Raw genomic sequence first — 22,068 nt, forward strand, 5'->3', positions numbered from 1 at the left:
TACGGTAATAATAATAATAATAATAATAATAGTATCAATCGACCTCGTACGTTTTTCGCGGATGATATATGCACATTTAAATCTAGCGATACGAACGTGTGTAATAATTAATAACACATTCTATAGGTACATTACAGTATTACATTACAGTTCTCCAAAATTGTCGACCACGATTTATCTAAAACGTCGATAGTGTTTATTATCGTTGTATTAATAATATACCGTACAATACCTTACATTAATAATAATTCCTATGTAATGTTTAGTGTACTTATATTATATAGTAGGTACCTACTCGATAAAACGTTTTACTTTCACACGTATTGTTGATGCGAAAACTTGATACGTGCACACTAGCACGAGTATTAATCCTTATATACTATTATTCAATACTACCAAGATGTAGTTTTATCTGATTGGGTGACACTCCTTTAAAAAAAAAAATTATTTGATAGGACTATCAACTCAAAATTGTTTTGACCGTTGAAAAGTACCAGACGTCCATACTCATTAGGTGTTTTAAATTATAATATATAACGTGGATTGTTAGATAGCTTGGACTAACTCGGTGTACCTACATGTTATATACACGAACACAAGCAGATATAGAGACAATGATTTTCCCATATAAATTGAATGACGGACGTATATAGTGATTGTCTCGACGATAATCGTTGAATAGAGAGATGTATACTGATAACCAGGTATAACTTCCAGTTGATTCGATAATTTCTATTGACCGTTCAGTCACCTGTGGTTATATAACATCGACTGTCTTGTTATTATTTCAATAGACTTTAATGCATAAACGAAAAAAACTATGATAAAAGTAGTGCCAGAAGTACGTGAAATCTGTGTCAATATTCTGTGCTATAATACTTATATAAATTATAATATACTAACAATATAGTATATACACTATACAGTGCTTGAATCGGGAAAAATTAAGTAGAGGAGCTCAATCTAACGATTTAAAACTGCGTTCCAAGGGCGCAGTTACTCAACACAAACCTGTGGGGGGCCTTGCTCCCCCCCCCCCCCCACGCTCCTGGGTATAAAAAATTCAAAAACACCGATAAATGATAACCGCATATACTGAAACTGATAACATTTCATTCGGAACCCGATTTGAGATAGTAAACTAGCGCACATCAGTATCTGTGTCTTAGATAATATACTTATATATTATGAACTATGAACTTTGAACTACTGACTATATAGGCAAAACACAGGGTGATATTATAATTAATTAATAAACTTATATCAAAAATAATTTTGATATGAATAATAGTTAAACTTGTTATATAATTGACATCAATTGAAATCCACATTTTAATAAAAATTATTTCGGACATAAGTTTGTACCGTCCCCCTGTCCAAGTAAAAAAAAATAGTAGAGGCGCGCCGTCCCCTTGCGCACCCTCCCAATTCGAGCACTGAGTATATATATAGGACATGGGTCTTTCCATACTGTTTTTTTTTTTTTTATTGGGTAACCCGCGGCAACATAGGCCATTGGGTTTGGGGGAGGACACTGTAGGTTTTTAAATTGGGTAGGTTGGTACACGTGTGTGTTGTGTTTTGGCAGAATTTCTAATGGGGCACCCGTAGGTTTCTGCCGTGCCCCATACTACCTGTAAACATGGTTTATGTATATAGAGTGTATAGACATCACATCATACAATAATATTTGGTTTGTCGGGGTAACTGGAAAACATTTGATGCCGGTCAATTATTCATATAACCGTATTTTATCGAACGAATCCGTCTTCAACAATAATAATATTGTACACTTCGTCTGCGACACGAGTTGTTCGCTTACATTATTTGTTTTGCTTTCGATCGACGTACACAAAACAATTACGACAACTGTGATAATTATTTAGTACTTAATGCATAAAATACACTGCCGATCGGCCGTCAATAATTACTTACCTTGACCTGCAGGAGATGTTTGGGGATAATGTTGTTAGCCACGTCCTGCACGGGATACCCGACGACTATATGCTTGTCGGCGAACGTCGGCACGTTGTCGTTGGTATCCACGATGACCAATTGCACCAACGTGGTAGTCGGGTCGTAGACGATTTGGTCCACGTCGGATAAGTGCAGAGGCTGGGCGGCCGGTGGATCATCCAACGGAGGACAGTGGATCTTTAGCTTCAGGAACACGGACGGTTCTTCCATGTCTTCAAATGAGTATGCCTCCCGGTCGATGGGACTTTTCACGTGAACGGCACCCGTCTTCTTATCGATGGTGAAGAAGTCCGCTCCCACTGTGTGAAATAATGTTTTGTTACAAAGATAGATCATAACGTCATTACGTTATATTATTATAATTTAATTTATTACTACGCGGAGAAGATTTTTTTCAATACAAGTCGACTGCTGATTTTAGTCGACTCTTGTGTTAAAAAAAAAAAATTAATGATTTTATATAATCAAATTTAAAAAATAATAATCTGTACTAGTTTCTAGCTGGCACTCCTATTAATTTATTATCAGAAAAGACTACAACACGGGGTTGCTTTTAATTTTTTTTTTTTTTATAACAACACCTATATTTTTAATTCTGATAATATATATTTGTTTATATATTATAATGATATGATTCTAATGTTTGGGATTTATTTTTGAGTTTTATATTTTATAAATGATTTGTAAATTTTAAGTATAATTGAATAACACTAATTATTATATTATAATAACATATAACAGTAAGTTTAGGACTGTAAATGATGAAACAACGGTTATTTATATAGCTATTTTTTTTAATCGACCGTACTCGCGATTTGATTGTAGAAAAATGTATATTTAATATTTTAGGATAAACATTCAATGATTTGTTTCCACAGTCGTAAATAACACTGATAGGCGATAGCCGACGAAATAATTTAACTTTTAACTGCATATTTTTATTTTTAGTTCAAAAAAATATTAACGCATGCATAACATGATTTTTTTATTATTTTTAGAAATCTATAGGTGCAGGTTCATACTATTTGTTTTAATTCTACTTATCAACAACTTGATGTATAATATATTTTCAATTCATTAAGAAAAAAATTCTCTATGAAAACCTTTAATTATTTACAAATAAAAAAAGAAAAAAAGAAATCATTAGTGTTGATTCAATAGGAACATGTGAAACATTTTTGTAATGATGTGATTTGATATATTTTAAATCGATAGTATGATTACTCGTTTAGTCGTCTAAGACATAAATTATACCAAACTATTTTCATTAATCGTTAGAAGAAAATCAGTATGGGTTATACATAATATAATGTGATATATAGCTATATTGGTAGATGATGAATAGGTATATAATGAGTGATCCATTTAACGTAAGACACATAATTTAAGTAACGTTTTTGAAAATATTTCTTTTAAATAATTTTAAGTCGTTATACATACTATCAACATTTTTGAAAAAAAATTATATTTTTTATCATTATCAGTTTTTTAAGTTATTACTCTTTTTAATGACAACATACATTTTTAATTTCATATTCCAAAGCAGAATATTAATCAAATTTTTATAAAGTTTTTTCCTATAGTACCTAAGATAATATATAAGTACATATTTGAAGTTGAGATCAACATGCAAGCAGTAGTGGTTCAATATTTCGCGAGGTACCTCAGTATCATTTAACTCCGCTCATCATAACTTAAAATACTTGTAACTCATATATTACTTTTTAAATAATGAGCGTCTTACGTTAAATGGATCACATAGTATAGGTAATACAATGATAAAATACGTTTAAATACATTAACGTTTCATAGAAATATGTTTCAACAACACGCGTCGTAAATATAAAATATAATCATATTTAGGGCGGGAACTGTTATTTTAAAATAGCTAGGTTTGGGAAAATTCTTTCGACTGGCGTCATAACACGTAATAACGTTGCGTAGAATTTCTAGAAACAATTTTAACGACACAACTGCAATTAATGTATCTAAAAGTTAAAACGCTTATAGTAACTATAGTGTTTACTGTTTAAAAGTCTGAATGTAGTGCAAACGCCTTTTCACTCGTGAAAATGTAATATGGTACGTGTTGCTCTCTAGTTCTGAGCTGCTGGTTTTGACCATTCGGACGACGTTTTAAGTAACAAGAATACAAGACCAATAATTTCCAAACACTATCTTGAAAATACGCGTACGCGTGTGTTAACTTTGGCTATTTCTTGGAATCGATGAACTTGCAAATTTGAACAATTAACACAATATTATGCAGTTACTTAAAAATGTAGCTCTTTGACTAGTTTGAATAACAATTTGTCCAGTTTGATTTGGAAAATATGGGGAGGGGGTGGCTAGTATAAGTGATGCCACCCTCAAGTTAATTTTGGACATTTCTTCGGTTAACTTACAAATTATTCTTATGTTCAACTTGCGATTACTTACAAATTGAGCTTTTCACCTATTACAATATTAGCCCGGTTTAATTTGGACATGTCGGGGTGGGCCAACTTCGCACACATTACATACGCGTCACTGCGTCGATCGTCGGTACACCTCTTTATACCCACTGATTATAACAGTACCACGAGCGACGTTCATCTTATTGGATATTCCGGCTCGGGGATAATTAAAACGTTTGTTGCCAAACCACGCGTATTAATGTTGTATGCACACACACACACACACACACTCGTATAAATGAAATAAAAATGTGTTACGCAAATCTGAGAGAGAGAGAGAAAAGACATTATCATATTACAGCGGTCGTATTTATATGTTGTACACCTATATATATAATAATATGACGTGTGTACGGCGCGCACTGCACATTTACGTCGGAACTCGTTTGTTCGGACAACTACGCAGCTGTATAGACGGTGTATAGTTTTGCGGTCAGTATGAGAAAACGCGGTCGGGATTTAATGAACTGTACGTCATAATATAAAATATTATAATAATATTATTATAATCAATGCAATATACTATGTAATATTATTGTTTTTATTATTATGCAGAATACGTTACGGCGGTGTACGGTACCTCGTTACCTCTATCCAGTCATCGTGGTAAACTATTAACTATCGAAACTCAAAACCGTGAATAATACGTGTAATATAATATTCACCCGTAAACGAATTCTCATCTAACGATATTCTTATTTTGTTATAATTCAAAAACGAATGATCATAAATACTTGACATTTTCACCAAATGTTTATATTGTTATTTTCTATGCATGGTAAATTTTCAAAATATGTTGACTTAAATATTTGAGCCATAATTTATAGAAATTTTTTTTAGTTTTTTTTTCTATAAATGTCAATAAAAATGTTTTTTATCAAAATTCTCGAAAATTGAATACAAGATTCCTCATAAGTTTTTATAATAGCAGTTTATTTTAAATATGCATGAAAACAATTTTTTTTTATAAGCATTTAAAGTTCAAATTTTATCAATATTTATTAAAATTGCACGTGTGTGAGGTTGGCCCCTACGCTTTAACCAAAAACTTCCAAAATGTTTGTAATATATTTTTTTTAATTTGTAACTAACTGTAGCCAACTTTTTTATAATTTGTGATTTCATCGTTTACATGTTAAAACTGGTTTCTCAATGAGGGGCCAACTTCACGCAAGCCCACCCTCACATTACTCAAATCGATCCATTGAACTAGAATTTTAGCTTATAAACTTAATATTGCTTGTCGGTGTCTTTCTCGTGGTGGTCGTTTACATAGTGCCATAGACATTTATCTACAAACAAACGGATTTCGTTCGATATAATTATATAAGTATATAATTTAGTGTTGAGTATATCTACAGATTATGAGTTGTCTAATATTGTGTGGAGGTATCGCATGTAGAGGTACCATGTTAGGATCGTCGTTAAGGTATAAGAACGATTGAAACCAAAGACTGCAGGAGCCAATGTCGTTTCTGTCGTTCGTCCCGAGTTCTTTAATTTCATCCGAACGTCAAACGAAATCCATTTGTTTGTAGATAAACGCGTATAACCCCGTGTAAACGACCAACATTAGAAAGACTGTGACCAGATAATATATCAAGTTCATAAGTTGAACTTCCCGTTGACGGCGGGCCCTTCCGTGAACCTTCTTTTGTATTTCTATAGTCACATAAAGCCAACTTTAAGGAATACAAAATTTAAGTGATTCATTTGTATTATCTAATTGTTACAAGGTATATCTACCAAATAGGTATAATTTGTCTCTGCGAATCAAATTATTAGCTAAAATAGTTCGTATTCTAGATTGTACAATCAAACGATACCTTCGTTCCTTCTTATTACGATACAGCAGGTTTAGTAGGAACGTTTATGTGATTGAACTTCTTTTATTATCAATAATTCAATCATAATTGACTTTAGTTGACATTTTTTTTATTACTTTCAGGAAATTTTATTGTTTTTAGCAGAAGCAAAGAAAAAAATACTATAACGGTGCACACAAGTACTGACAATCGTTGATAGAAAAATGAGGTAACTCGTCGTCGAAAATAACAATGATAAAAAACATATCGACAACTTACTCCTCGTTCTCCTTTGGAAATGCAACCTAAGGGTGTCGTGACCGGCTCCTTGACTAATATGTTAATACAATTCAATCACCGGAGTGATGCCAGTGGGTGATTTCTCTACTTAAGTCCCCATGTCTCTAATCTCGTACCATCACTTATGCTTATTATACTAAAACTGTATAGATTGGATAAATCAAATAAAAAAAAAAATTTAGTTGAATAATTTATCAAATAATATAATATAAGTGTTTACTTTAATGTTGAAATATATTCTATGTCCAGATAATACGATTTAAATTTATATTTTAGATTCTGAGCGGAGCGAAAAATGTATTGGTTTTACAATGATGTGTTTGTGTTTTTTTTCTGTCTGTCGGCAACATTTTGGGTAGTAAGCATGCTTCGATTTTTGAGATCAGCATCTTTTCTGGTAGAAAAGTGAACCTAGTTGGTACTTTTAGAAAGCAGTAGTTTTAGAAAGCGTCGAGAAAAACTACGGACAAATTACGAAAAACCGCTAAAAATGGGATTTTAATTTTTAACGCTTTGTTTATCACCATAGCAACGAATAAAAAATAATAATACTATAAGGACTACGCTAACCACTCAGAATCGTTTTTCGTATACAATGGTTTATCATAGTATTCAAATATAACACATGCATTATAACTAATGTACAGCATAGCGGTACCCACTTGTCCACCTTTTTCTAATTCCAAATAATATGATTTAACTAGATATTTTTCTTATTCCAAGTAATTAATTAGAACTATAACTGACGTTAGAAGATTCTTTCACTAGCTCTGATATATCATTGTTTTAATCTTGTGGCCACGTCATGAATTTATGACCAATATAGTATACGCATACACCAAAGCACTTAATAATTTTTGATTGTATTATGTTTATGCGTGAAGAGTATAAATAATCATATAAATATTATTGAAAATGATGGCATAAGTGTATAGTATTATGATATATTATGCAATCTTATATAGAATTTGAAATGTAAAAATTAACCCGAGATTCAATATAAAATAAGTGCATATTTAGTTCATTTTTAGAGAATTGATGTTCGAGCTCTAGTAATAATATTTAATCAAATTCACGTATTTTTAAATTAACAATTTACGAGAAATGGGTGTTTTTCAACAGCAAGCAGTGTAATATAGTTCAATCTGTTATATAATATTGAGTTTTACGGCAATGTGTTATTATTTTTCCATTAACGAGCAATATCGGTTTCAAGATAAATAGAGTCAAATACTAAACCGGAACGAAAATATCATTATGCAAATACTATATTGAAGGTACCTACTCGGTAATTATTGTTCAATGTATATGATATTTATAATGCATATTATTACATATTATATTATAGTAGCGCGTATATAAGTGTATTGCATAAACAGCGGTGCTCGTGTATATATACATATATGAAAACAAGACGTATACGAATGTGATATGCGCCAATTTTTTTTTCTCTCCGACCGCTCGAGGCAGCCTAAATAGACAAATATTATTAAACTAGACATATATCCGGATGTAGCTCGACGTCGACGTCGCCGTCGCCGCCTCGAGTTGTTATACGCGCGCGTAATAATATAATAATATTATTATACTACTTTTACTCGTCATTTCCGACTCAGTGACACGGACGTATAATATTATTATTATCGCGAGCTTTGGGAGAAAAGCGACGGAATCTCATCGGGTCCCTCTACCCCCCCCCCCCCCTCTCGAGACCCACCCTGATCAAGTTATATCAAAAGTATAATATGCAGAGAAATCATTCGTTTTGTGCCTGCGATTTCGAACAATTATATATTATTATAACGCTAATGCACTATATAGTATATACGTGTTTCATATTAAATTTGTCGTGGAGGACACGTGTTCTGTTTTACAAATCCGTCATGTAAATAAATAATTATTGTATACAGTATAGTTTCATATTTTGTGCGATGATAAAAAAAAATATATATATTTCAATCCTTCCGGTGCACGTGCTCGATGCAGCTTTTTTGAAATACGAAAAATAATTTAAAATCTCGGTTGATCATCATCAGCTATCCGAACTACCTAATAAAGATTTGCAGTTGCACGCACTAACGTCTTCAAATAAAATAAAATGCTATTTATCGCGCATTTAATAACAATAAAATTGTACTATAATATTCCAATGGTTCTAATAGTTCTATTGTAATATAAACTGCTATTTGTACAGTTCTAAACTTTTGTAATTTTAGTATGTACGCTTTATACAGTGTATAAAATAGTAGAAATGCAGTAGAATTCTATATCGTAAACAAGGGTGAAAGGGTTCTTGTGAGATTCTATCAATATAATAATATCATAAACAACCAGTAATGACGAATACAGTTAAATACTGTAATAACGCTGTTTCGACTGGATACGACTATAATATAACGACACTGTGTTAATACACTCACATATAAAATTTTATTATTTAGGTTTCTATGTCGACGTCGGTTAGGTCTTAACATGCAATTTAGCTTGTGAACGACACAATTGAAAATAAATCATGAGAATTATAATAACGATTAGTATGTATATAATATTTTTTATTATATTATAACACTATATACTGTATACCTAATATATTATATTATACCAGTATTATACAGTAATGTACATTATACATTTGTTTCGGTTTTGATTATTATAATTTATAAGTGTTATCCTTATGTTAATAGTATCGTTTTAAAAAGTGTCATACTGAAATATTAGTTGTGCATAGTAATTTGAGAAAAAAATGTTTTCAATATAAAATGTCTTTGGCGAAGCATGGCGTAGCAACTTCAATGAGTATACTATTCAACTACGTCAATATTTTTAAGTTAAAGTTGAAAATATTGTTAAATAGTATGAGTAAAAAATTTGATTTGTAACGTCATGAGTTTATTTTTAAAGTTGGGTTTTGAATATTTTTTGTATTTACTTATATTTTATTTGTACTTACTGAGTTATAAAAGCTCATTTCTTGAAAATCGATTAAATATAATTACAATTGTCTTGATGTTTATTTTTAAATAATTTCAAACAATAAATACCTACTTTAATCTTTAAAAAAAAAAAACAAACAATTACAAGCTTAAGAACGATTTATATAAATAGGTAATTTATATAATTATAATTATAATTTATAATTAGGAAATATCATAAAAATGAAAAAAATATAAAAGAAAAGAAAAAGCTTATGTCACTCAAATGTTTTGAAAATGTTACCATGTCTAGGTAAAGCTAATATAAGTAAACAACCCAAATTTCAAGTTTTTACGAATGTTTTTAACCATCATGTTTTATTACAACAACAAAACTCCCAAAATTAAAATGTCTATAAGTAGCTAAAAAATGGCTAAAATTTCCGAACATTAAACCGTAAGGAACAAAATTCAAAATACAACAAAAAATATCTCTTGTCATTTTTCATTGAAAGCAATATTTCTGGTGGAAACGTCGTACGTAATTATTTAATATTATAAGATCGTGGAATCGTACGTTTTTTCTCCTTTAACCGCTTTTATTTCGAGTAGCGTTTCGAAATCGAAAAATGACCTCTCTAAAGTACTAGCTCAAGAACATTACCTTTCAGAAAAGATGCTATACTTGATACTTTTGAGCAAATTTAGAGGTAGAAAAAGTGTTTACAAAATAAAAAAGAAATAAACATCATTGTAAAACCATTACGTTCTTCGCTCCGCTCAGAATCTAATACGCAATATTATGCGAGATCGTTACGTATACGTCTGTAAGTACCTACTGTTACCTACCTATACCTGCCTATAACACCCGTCTTACCATTTTACATGCAAAAAACGCAAAACGATTGCGTTATATAAATTAGCACGATTGCGCCCGTTTTACCTGTAAAAGACGCAACCTTTTTAACCATTTTCAAGTTGAAGTTTAAGTTATAAAAGTTCGAGTTAACCAATTTCGACTGAATTAGTATACATGGCATTATAAACATTTGTCATATTTTTTTTCTTCATAAACGTATTTTCCCAACATGTATAAAATAAAGATATAATTTAAACTTTGACTAAGTCCGACTGTTACATTTAAATAGTGTATTAGAAAATGGAAGGGGAAGACCCATATTTCATGGAGCGCAATTGTGTTGCGTCACTTGCACGTAAAAAGGTAAGACGGGTGCAATCGTCCATCTTAAACGTACCACGTAAAAAAATATTCTTATTTTATCTACAGACTCCGTGTGGGTACATATCGACAAAAATTATCAAACAATAACGGATTTGAATTTCAAAGTTTGCGTTCCGGATTAACTGAGAAAATAGAGATATAATATTTGTTGTTTCCAAACATTTCGCTTAAACGAAAATCTATAAAAGCTACGAAGTCTACTGCACATTCCTATCACGATTCAGAACACTTCAGGATATTATAATTTGTTCCAAGTCAGTTCTTCGTGTGTAAGCGTTGATTATTAATTTATCGATATCACCATGCGATTTATAAGAAAATTAAATTATTTTTTAATTTTAACAACAATATATAGGAAAATATAATATCGGTGAGGTATTCAAAACGTTTTACAGAAAAACAATTATTATTATCTTAAGATATTTCCAGGTTCCTAACAAAAAATAATAAACCTGTACATAATACGTCATAATATAATATACCATATACGACTCCTTTATACTCACCACCACATACCATCTTAAACTTTAAAACTTACGTAACCCCATGTGTTTCTTAACATGAGTTACTGAATTAATAAATTCAACATTTTTGAATAATAGTATAAAACGTCGCAACAGTTAGGTGCTCTAATGCGAACAACAAAATAATAATTAAAACCGATCCCATGAAAAGCCTGTATGTAAATCTCATATTTTTCTGGAAAATTACAAAAAAACATTAGATCGGCAAATCTCCTAAGTCTAAATTTTATTGATGTGTGTGTTTAATATTTATGCGATATATATTTCAATATTTGGGACGTGTATATTATTATTTTATAATATTATCACAGTTGCACGCGAAACTGTTGAAACACTCGTATTTGTTAATTTAATATAAATAAATTCATCATGCAACAATATAAAATGAAATATGTCTATATGTTTTCTGAAAAATAAATTTATAATAACGTTCTTGACGTCATTCTGCAAACTCGTAAATATTGTAATGTTACACGAATATAATATCGTAACGGTAAAAATTACTAATTTTTTTGTGAATAATCCATTTTTTTTTGCTCATACCTCGAGATAATTTTGTGTTATTTGTACTGGAAAATATCTATTTATAATACTTGGACTCTTTTACGCATATCCCATCGCGTCAATATTACGCCTGACAATTTATTACAATAGCAGAATACCAACTATTGTTTGCAGTAAGTTGCTTCTACACAGCCGTTGGCGCACTTACGCCGTGTACAATATAATATCATATTAGACGCGTTCATGCGCAAGTCGACACGTGGCGATGTTGAAATACCTGCTACAGAATTATGTATGTATTGCTTTTTAATTATTATGTTTTAATATTTGATACGCGCGTAGAAAAATAATTAGAATATCGTATGTCTGTAATTTTATGTTATACTAGCTCGTACATATTATAGATAATAATCGACATGATATTATAATATTCGATCGTAATCGGGCATGTTTAATGGATAATAATATTAATTTTGCAATTTACGATCAGTGCCGCTATATAGTAGTACTTACCTATATTGTATGGCAAAATAAAAACTTGGCGTTTATTGAGAACCACCGCAGTTTGTGCGGTGTTTAAAAATAAATGATACCTACTTTATCTGTTTATCAATATAATATTATTCAAATACGTTTTAATAGCTGATATAAATTTACTACCTACTACAACTGTAAAATATTTACTGATCTTAAGCCACAACTAATAGTCTGTATAAATCAACTTCAGCAACATATTTTCTCGTTGTGTTGATGATTTTAACTTGTATATTATAAATGAAATATTTAGATGTAAGTATTTAGTGTACGATTATAACACTACGGAATTATACGGAAATAATTAACCATAATGATTAATGACGCTGCAGGAGCATTATTTTAGTGCTTGTACGCAGACTGTTTCTATAAGCGGTGTTCTAAAATATAATACGAAAGTGATCGTATATAAATAAAACATTGACTAGGTAGGTAATTCGTTATATGCGATATAAATCTAGATTTTCCGACCAATTTTTGTATGGACATTTTGGCTAAGTTGTGGTTTATTATTACCTAACCTACCAAACGAATCAGAATTATAAGTTGAGCTACATTACATATTATATTATAGTAATATTGTAGTTTGTAAAATTACGATTTCACCCTGAATTTATTTAACGGTTCAATAAAAGTCCAATAGGCGTTGTATGTATTAGTACCTAATGATATCTACTATTACTATATATTATAATGAATTTTATCGTGATAGTTTCTGCGAGCTGAATTATAAATTAGCAACATAGTACTATTATGTACTCACCACCAAATGGATATTGATGTGATATCGAAAATCTACATTGACCACTCGATTCGGTGCCCGGAACAGCAGTTATTAGTTTAGTCTCTTCGGTTATATAGTGTTTACTGAATGCTCTGATGAATTTAGACGTGTACGAATTACACGCCGCTATATTGTCGATAAACATGTACACCTGTAAAGTAAACATAACAATTCATAATAGTTAACAAATTAAAATATTTTTTGTAAAATCCTTGGTTAAAAACGTACAAAAAATATTTAAAGACATAATTATTATAATATTATAATGTGTATATTACTTTTGACCTGTCTTTTAAAACAGTCGTAGAATTAGGACCATAGTCGACTGCTACAATGTCGAAACTGTAGTACCCTTCGTCGATATTTCCCAAGACCTCCAATTCACCGTCATCAGTAATCCTCAATTTCGTTAGAAGTTGTTCTAAATTGAATATAATATAATATTAAGTACCTACGAGTGTGCAATTTTGTAAATGATAAGCGTATACAACGTAACTGTCGTAACCAATGTTATTAATTTTAACAATAATATATTATAATACCAGGTACGTATTCCAAAGTGTAATTTCCCTTGAAAGAGTATTCGTTTTTTGAAAAATATTTATCGTTTTCCGGTTGTTTTTCAAATTCCAAACTATCCAAATTATTCGAATTTTTTTCTTTTGCTTTGTGTGTGGTTTGTATGGTCTTAAATTTAAATACTTTGCCTATATGGCCATAAGACAGCTTTAAGGAATAACTTGGTTCTTCAAACGCAAGAACGGTGTCTATAGCAACAGATTTAAGATTATATAAAATACATGTTTTGAAAACTTAATATAAAAATCATAATATTATGTACCTGGCATGGGTAAAAATTGAACAATTCTAATGAGTACAGTCGTTGAACCACCTATCGTAGTCAAGTCATCGTCATTTCTAATCGCCTAGAATGTAAATAAATTATTGAATTAAATTAAATTAAATTAAATTAAATAACAATATTATCTATAAGCTTTGAATACATATTATATTAAAAAAAAAAACTTAATGGACATAGTACAATGTTACTTATGTGTCATTAATATTTTCGGGACCATTTAATTTTCCAGTTAGGAGTGTTCTCATAAAATATAAGAATGATTAATGATTTTATGCCCATCATGAAAACTCAAAACATGAATTAATCTGTATAATATCTGTGATTGGATTTGACTAAAAATGTGTTGAATCGTTTTCTCTTCACCACAATTTTACTATTAAGTTTGTCAAAGATAGGTATAATATAACATTTTACGTATGTAAAATTAAATATTATTATATTATTATAATGCAATATTCTTAACGACACTTCTCCAAACATTATTGTTTTATGAGTTCACTTACATAAATATTTAACCACGCACGATATTATTTTAAGTATAATAATATATTCGTTATTTTTTTTTTTCAAATATTCGTTCAGCACAGGTTACGCGTTTCAGTAGCATATTTATTGTTTAATAATCTACCTTAAGTTTGTACACAATCGTCGAGTCATTGGTCATTTGGTCTCTCAAATCGACATCGACGTTGATGTACACCTTCTCTTCTGATCCGAATGCAGAAAATTTCTTGATAATACTCTTGTCCACACGTTGACAAAAATGAACAATTGGTTCCAACACCAAGCTGTATCCTTTTGGCGTTACGTAGTCGATCGGCGGGTCTAAGCGTACATCTTTTAACAACTGAAAGATTAACGTTTATTAATCATTGTTGTTTCCATTTTCAAAGGTTTACTAGGTATAGTAGACAGGGTGGCCAACCACCGTGTTTTCCCGTTTTCTCGTTTAACCGACACAGGAAAATGGGAAATCGTCTGGGGGGCCACCCTGTACTTACTTTACGCATCTTTCATTTCATATTATGTTTGTTTATAATATTACTATTGTTTTTTACCTCATTAGATTGCACTTTATACGAATAGTATGCTTTTTGAAACGGATATTCTTCTTCGTCTTCGCCTTTACCCACATTATTCATAACAACCGATCCGAGTTCGTGCTAAACAAAAATATTAATTGATAGATATAAGTATAGATATAAGTACTCAATGTTTTTAAATATCATTCGTTGCGAATAAAAACAAATGTGTTGATAATGTGCTTCTGCAGATTTTCTAATTATCTTTGAATGCGATGAATTTAATGACCCTGAACACGTAGGTATTTTAATAAATATAAATGTATTCAATATAAGTTCACGTGACTATTATTCGTACTAAGATTATACTATATTCTTTTAAGAATGTTACACATTTTAAGTTGACTTAATATAATTTAATATAAAAAAACTCTATTCTACATAAGGTACCTACCTTAAATATGTGACGAAAATCGATTGCTATAAAATTGGATGGTTTCACTTCATTTTAATTCAGTAAAATATATTAGCTTGGTAATTATTTTAATAGATAACTACTCAAGTTCACGGTACTACGATGTCATTATTTTATTTTTATTTTTTGTCCTTATGATTTAGACTTTAAATTGATTCTTAGTTATTTTATTTTTGATTAGACGGCGTTCTCGAGTGGTCACTGATATTTTCTAAAATGTTAAATAAATATTAACAAACTATTTTCATGCTTGATGATATTTTATCTTAAATTGACAACTACAAATGTCGTTTGAAAATATAATATTTTATTATCTCAATAACAAAAGTATTAATTTTATTAAGATAATTTTCAACTGGTATATCGTGGGTTATTACTAATATCTAAATATACAACACTTAAAAACTGAAAATAATACAGGGTGATTTTTTATATTACACCATTATATTGGAATATTTTTTTTTATTTAATATTTGTTTCAGGTACCTAACTATTTGTATATTTATAAGTGTTTTTACAATATACACTGATTAGGCATTTTTAATAATAATGTCTTATTTTAAATTTTTCAACACAAGTAATTACTTGAGATTTATAAAGCAGCAGAAGCAGCTATATGTAAGAAAAAAATCAAACAAAAATAACTAATTTAAGTTATGTGAACCATTATGTAGTTACTTATATGCAATAATATACATTTTTATATTATATTAACTATATAGATGTCTAAACATTATTTATTAAATGTGAATAATAACAACAGTTTAATATTATTGAAAATTGTACCAATTATTGAAATTCGATTCTAATCCATAATAAATATTATGTTTTATTATATCAATTACAAAAGTCGATAACTATAGCTCTAAGTGTACACGCAAGCTTTTACGTTTGAATATGATGAATTACAAGTTATAATGACGTATAATAATAATTGTATGTATAATTTATAAATGCATAAAACGTAATTACATCAAAGTAAACAAAAGTCTCATAAATCCTCAATATCGGTATTATTGCTATATTGTAATTTGTAGTATGATATTATAATATTATATGGGTACAATTTTATTTTAATCCAGACGAAGTGTAATTTAATCTTCGTAGACGAGTGTCTAGCGAGTACGGTTGCTCTAACATAATTGCATAACATTTAATCCAATTCCATAATGTCATAATAATATATGTTATTATATTATTTTCCAAATTAGAAAGAAATTTTTCGCACACATATTATACATACGATATGCACATGCTATATACCTAAGTACAACCAGTTGTTGTACTGCCCAAACTCTGATGGTGAATAATAAATTGCAATACACATTTTAAAATTCTCGCGACAGTATCTGAATAAATAGCGTCATGGGCTTATTACATACGGCTTATAAGTTATAATACGTCTTCATCGCTAATTTTTTCCTGCGGTAGGATTCGGGTAAGTCAAATAATAGGATTTTTTTGATTGGAAAACTGTCTACAGTATTAAACAAATGTACAAATTCACACCACATGTAAATCGAGTCAATAGTTTCAAATAAACATACAGAGAACTTTCTTTTATTCATATTATATATATATATATATATATATGCGTATGTGTGTAGGTATAGATAATAATGACTTAATATATACGGTGTTACGGTTAAGACTCAACTTTCATATGTTACCTAAAATGCACGTTTTAATGAAATTGGTGGTTTTCATTTTTCAAAACAATTTTAAAATCAAACTACCTAGTCATAAAATATTATTATGTTGTTTAAATATCAAAACATCATTACTTTTAAGATTAACTTGAGTAAATCGGGATCTCGACAAAATAAAAAATGATAACACGTCTGAATACCATAATATTATGTCAGTTAAGTATATATATATCTATAATCCAAAATATTTGTTAAAAAATATTTTTCATACTATTTTTATTTTTCAAACAGAACGATAAGTATCAATATAGCGTATATCGGTGACGTAAATGGCGTATTGGTACATGTACGTTGTTATTGAATTAGACTATTATTTATTTTTTTTGCGTGGTTTCATTAAATTATAAAAACTAATATACTTAGTCTTAATTTGTAGTATTAATGCCCATATCAAGTTGTGAATAGTATTATTGTTAGTATGAATTAAATTATTATTTCGTACAGGTACTATATTTGAAAATAAACCATAACACTATCAATATAGATCTTTTCTTAAATAATAATAATAATAATTTTTTTTTTTTTAGGAAAACACCTAATTAAATTGCCATCTCAAACTTATTTTTCAAGTTTTATTTAATATCTAGTGTATAGATATAATCATTTGTGGTTTGAAAAACGTCGTTGTAATATTGAGTCAAAGACGGTTGGTAAATTTGTTTAATATATTACTTATAATGCTAGATTATACATTAATTGGTTTTCATGACATCACCTGAATAGAATGTAACAAATATTTCTTGTTTTCCATCGTACCTATTAATTATTAATGCCATCAATATCATGTAAAATATAAATCATAATTTTATATTTAATGTGATTAAAACGGCAACCGGTAATATTTATGATTTTATGAAATTTAATTATTATTGATCTCATTATTATAATAATATCTGATCTAATATCTGATGTTAGCTCTAAAACATAATCGGCAGGGTGATTTATTGTTTACACAGCACTGTATAATAGATAACTTAATTATTATATTTCAGCTATTAACTAGGATACCCAATTTATTTTTGAAATTGCAACGTTATTAGTGAAGATTACAGATATTCAGAGATACTTTCTAACATTCTAACAACAAATAATGATGTTATAACTTTTGCTGTATATAGTATATAATATTATACGCAAATACATTTATTTTTATTTGATAACGATTAATATGATTATGTAATAATACAATTTTTTTTCGATCGTTGGACACTACACTATACATATTATTATATATGATAATAAACAATATTTAATGTATTATGCTCAGACAAAACTACAAAAACAATTAACAATGATAAAAACCAACCAATATAATATGTAGGTTTTGTCAATATTACGCATTACTATGTACTTATAATATGATTCGATAATATTTATTATGGGCACAAATATTTTGATCATTGATCACACTATGAGTGGCTTCTTACAAAAATATGAGATTATTATCACATTGTGTAGCTTTAAATAATATCCAATGTAGAAAAAAAACAGATATAAGTAATAGATATCTATACTATTTTAATCGGACGAACGCGCGTGAGATTAGCCTTGCCACGGTTAAACGATATTTAATTATTCAATTTACGTCCAACTAACCTATTTAATTGGTCCGATGAAAATAATATTATGTCTTACACTTAATTGATAATTATGGTGAAATTAAATTGTAATCCAATTAGTATTCAATACGGATCAAATGGTCAAGTGTGTAATATTGCGTGCAATGTGTAATACATCACGCGTCGACCAAAGATGCAACAACAGTGCATCAGTATATTTACAATACACTCATACGACGTACAAAAGTAACGATATTTTTGATACACGAAAAATGTTAGCTATCATCGCTATTGGGATATAATAGGTATGATTTATGAAAAATAAATCCTTTTACGTCATACTGGGTATAAATATTATGTGTACCTCATGACTCATACATGAGCTAAATTCTCTTAATTTTACGATGCTTTCAGTTCTTCTAAAACTTTTTTTCGGTGGTTATTAAAATAATATAACTATATACATAGATACTATATGCATATAATATATTATATACGTATGATACGTATCGAAAACGATGACGTTACGGGGTTATCTTATAGGTACCTCTTTGATTGTATATATATTATAGAATAATATACGTTTCAGCCATAATATTATCATGTATACTATTGTATATTATGACATCGTCACAACGTATTGTTTGTCAATATAATAGTACCTACTGTGAATACTCGTGTGTTTTCGTATAAACGAGCATTAATCATATATGGTTTACCACAGAAATGTACGGTTATTTACCAGTACAATGTATTGTATGTTCGCAGGTGTATAGAACCTATGAATTTGTTATAATATGGCACTAACAGTCTCACACGATAGTACAATATAATATAATAAATTAATTATAGGTACCTATTGTGGTGATGCTACAGTTTGATTTATAAACCATTGTAAGAAGGATATTATTAAGTTAATTACATTTTTTATTCCCCATCCTCGAGTTTAATTAATTATTATAATTTTCTGTTTTGAAAATCTCGGTTATTTCAGCCGTTGGTACTTTTTCAAACATATCCACGGAAATAACATATTATGTTATACGAATAACAATATACCTAGGTACCGTATAATATAAATTACATTAGATTCTGAGTGGAACGATAAATGTATTGATTTTACAATGATGTGTGTTTATTTTTTAATTTTTTTATTTATTTTTGTGTCTGTTATCTTTTTTTTAGGATAGTAAAAGTGTTTAGATTTTCTTTAACAGTATCTTTTCTGATAAGAAAATGAATCTAGTTGGTACTTTGGGGGGTCAAAAGTAAAAATTTCGCAGTAATTTTCAAAAGCGCCGTGAAAAACAAAAGAAAAATGAAGGAAAAACGGGAATTTTTAAGCAAAATCTGTTTTCGAGAAAATCGATTTTGGTTTTTGGTGTAACTCTAAAAAAAATGAACGTATATACATGAACTTTTCACTGGTTGTTTATATTTGCAATTTCTATACACGATAAAATTTTAAAAATATTTTGATTTGTTTTGAACTGTTTAGGAACATTTTCAGTTTCCAATTTTATTAGTATTTTTTTCTATGGATGTCAATAAAACTTTTTTTGTTGGTTAAAAAAGGTTGAAAATTTAATACAAGGCTCCTGATATATCGTTTTAATAGCATTTGAAAAATATAATTTTTTTATAAGCATTTCAAGTTCAAATCTTGACAAAATACTGAAAAATCACGAAAATTAGCAAATTATTTTGAGTTGAGAATTCATAATTTTTTTCTTTTTAAATCTAAGATTTGAAAATGTTATACAAGATTATTTATAAGTTTGTCTACCTTTATCAAAAAAAAAAATGTCTACAAGAAAGTCAAATTAATTTTTTATGAGCGTTTGAAATTCATATTTTTACAACATTTGATATTCACTCGATTTCTCATGTAACGATTTTCTTATTTTGTTGTAATTAAAAAACAAATGTAATTTAAAATTTAATAATTATTTTGTAGTTGAAAATTTATAAAATGTTCAACTTTTATAGCTAAGGATTGAAAATTTAAAACAAGGTTCCACGTAAATAGGTTATATATAAATTACTTTATTCACAATAATATCATCAAATATACTTGGTAATATCATAGGCTGACTGACCGTTTTCGCTCAGAATCGTTTTTCTTATACAATGATATTATATCATTGAATTTAAATTTAACACCATACATTACAGTGACCCACCTTGTAACCTACTGTACATCAGAGTGACATCCACTTACCCACCTTTTTTTATTTTAAAAATCCTAAAAGAAAGAACAGGAATCATGTTTTTTTAACATTTTTAATTTTTACACCTAAACGTGTTTACTAATATCAAACTAATAAGTATTAAATGTGTGTTTTTATATATTTTCAGTTTTGCATTATATAATAAAACGCGTCTTATAATTGATTGTTTATTTTATATGCCAAATAATTACTGCATTTGTAGGTACGGGAAGTTTTTTTTCACAATTTACAATATTAGAGAAATTATTTGATAATACTTCTCTGGAGTTCCAACTAGTGTCGTTCATCCCTATTTACGGACAATGTGCTGGTACATAAAAATATGTTTGAATAATTATAATATAATGCGTTATACATATTTGACATTCTTTGGGAATATTATGCGGCAGCAGGCTGCAATATGTTGAGCGAATAAAAGCATATATCACTTAAATGCGATCATGTGCATGTTATTTTGATAAAATGTCAACTTTCCAAAATCGGAATAACTCAAATTAAACTTTTTTACATTAGCACCGAGATAGTAATAACATGTTGTTTAGGTGGTTTGTATAGGTTTAGGTAGCCTTGCCTTTGCATTTGTATTCGAATATAGTTTAATATGATTATGTTATGTGTGTTGCACTGTTTGGATTACTTACGTCATTTTTCGGCAGTTGATGTCCAAAATCTGTTAACTCGTTTGAATCTAAAACCAAAATCAAGTCGCAAAGATGAAAAACAAACTATGCGATGACACATGCATGTCTTATATATTTCACTTAACATATTATTTTAAAGTAGGTAAGCGTCACAAAGTTAAAATGTTCACGAATTTATATATTATAATATGCATGTATATTGTATAAAATAAAATATTTTTTACATAGAACTTCTACACATTTGCGGTGCACCTATATTTATCATAATTTAAGCACTATGTAAAATAAATAATATTAAATTTACCGCTGGGGGGAAGAATCAGGATCGAACAGAGTAGATAAAACAACGATGAACGAGTGCCGACCATAATTATTACTTTTATTGTGATTCGAACTGATCGTATAGAACGCTTATTGCTGACTGCAGTACGAAAAATAAAAAAAATGTTTGACGAAGATCAAAAATTGTTTACTGTTCTTATCTATAAATGACTGCACACACATATACACTAATGCCTGTACACTTGTAC

General features: G+C 29.1%; 1 protein-coding gene across 1 annotated transcript in view; it reads right to left on the reverse strand.

The window, feature by feature from the left end:
* LOC132942587 (uncharacterized) overlaps positions 1-22,059 on the reverse strand; it is a 31,634-nt gene extending 9,575 nt beyond the window's left edge. The window contains 9 exon segments of the mRNA XM_061011137.1: positions 1,936-2,276; positions 13,019-13,190; positions 13,318-13,460; positions 13,582-13,806; positions 13,881-13,965; positions 14,530-14,748; positions 14,960-15,064; positions 21,539-21,585; positions 21,843-22,059. Coding sequence (XP_060867120.1) covers positions 1,936-2,276; positions 13,019-13,190; positions 13,318-13,460; positions 13,582-13,806; positions 13,881-13,965; positions 14,530-14,748; positions 14,960-15,064; positions 21,539-21,585; positions 21,843-21,906 — 1,401 coding nt within the window. The 5' untranslated portion in view covers positions 21,907-22,059.
* Between the last annotated feature and the right edge of the window lie 9 nt (positions 22,060-22,068).

The sequence above is a fragment of the Metopolophium dirhodum genome, chromosome 4 (assembly GCF_019925205.1).
Source record: "Metopolophium dirhodum isolate CAU chromosome 4, ASM1992520v1, whole genome shotgun sequence".
Lineage (NCBI taxonomy): Eukaryota > Metazoa > Arthropoda > Insecta > Hemiptera > Aphididae > Metopolophium > Metopolophium dirhodum.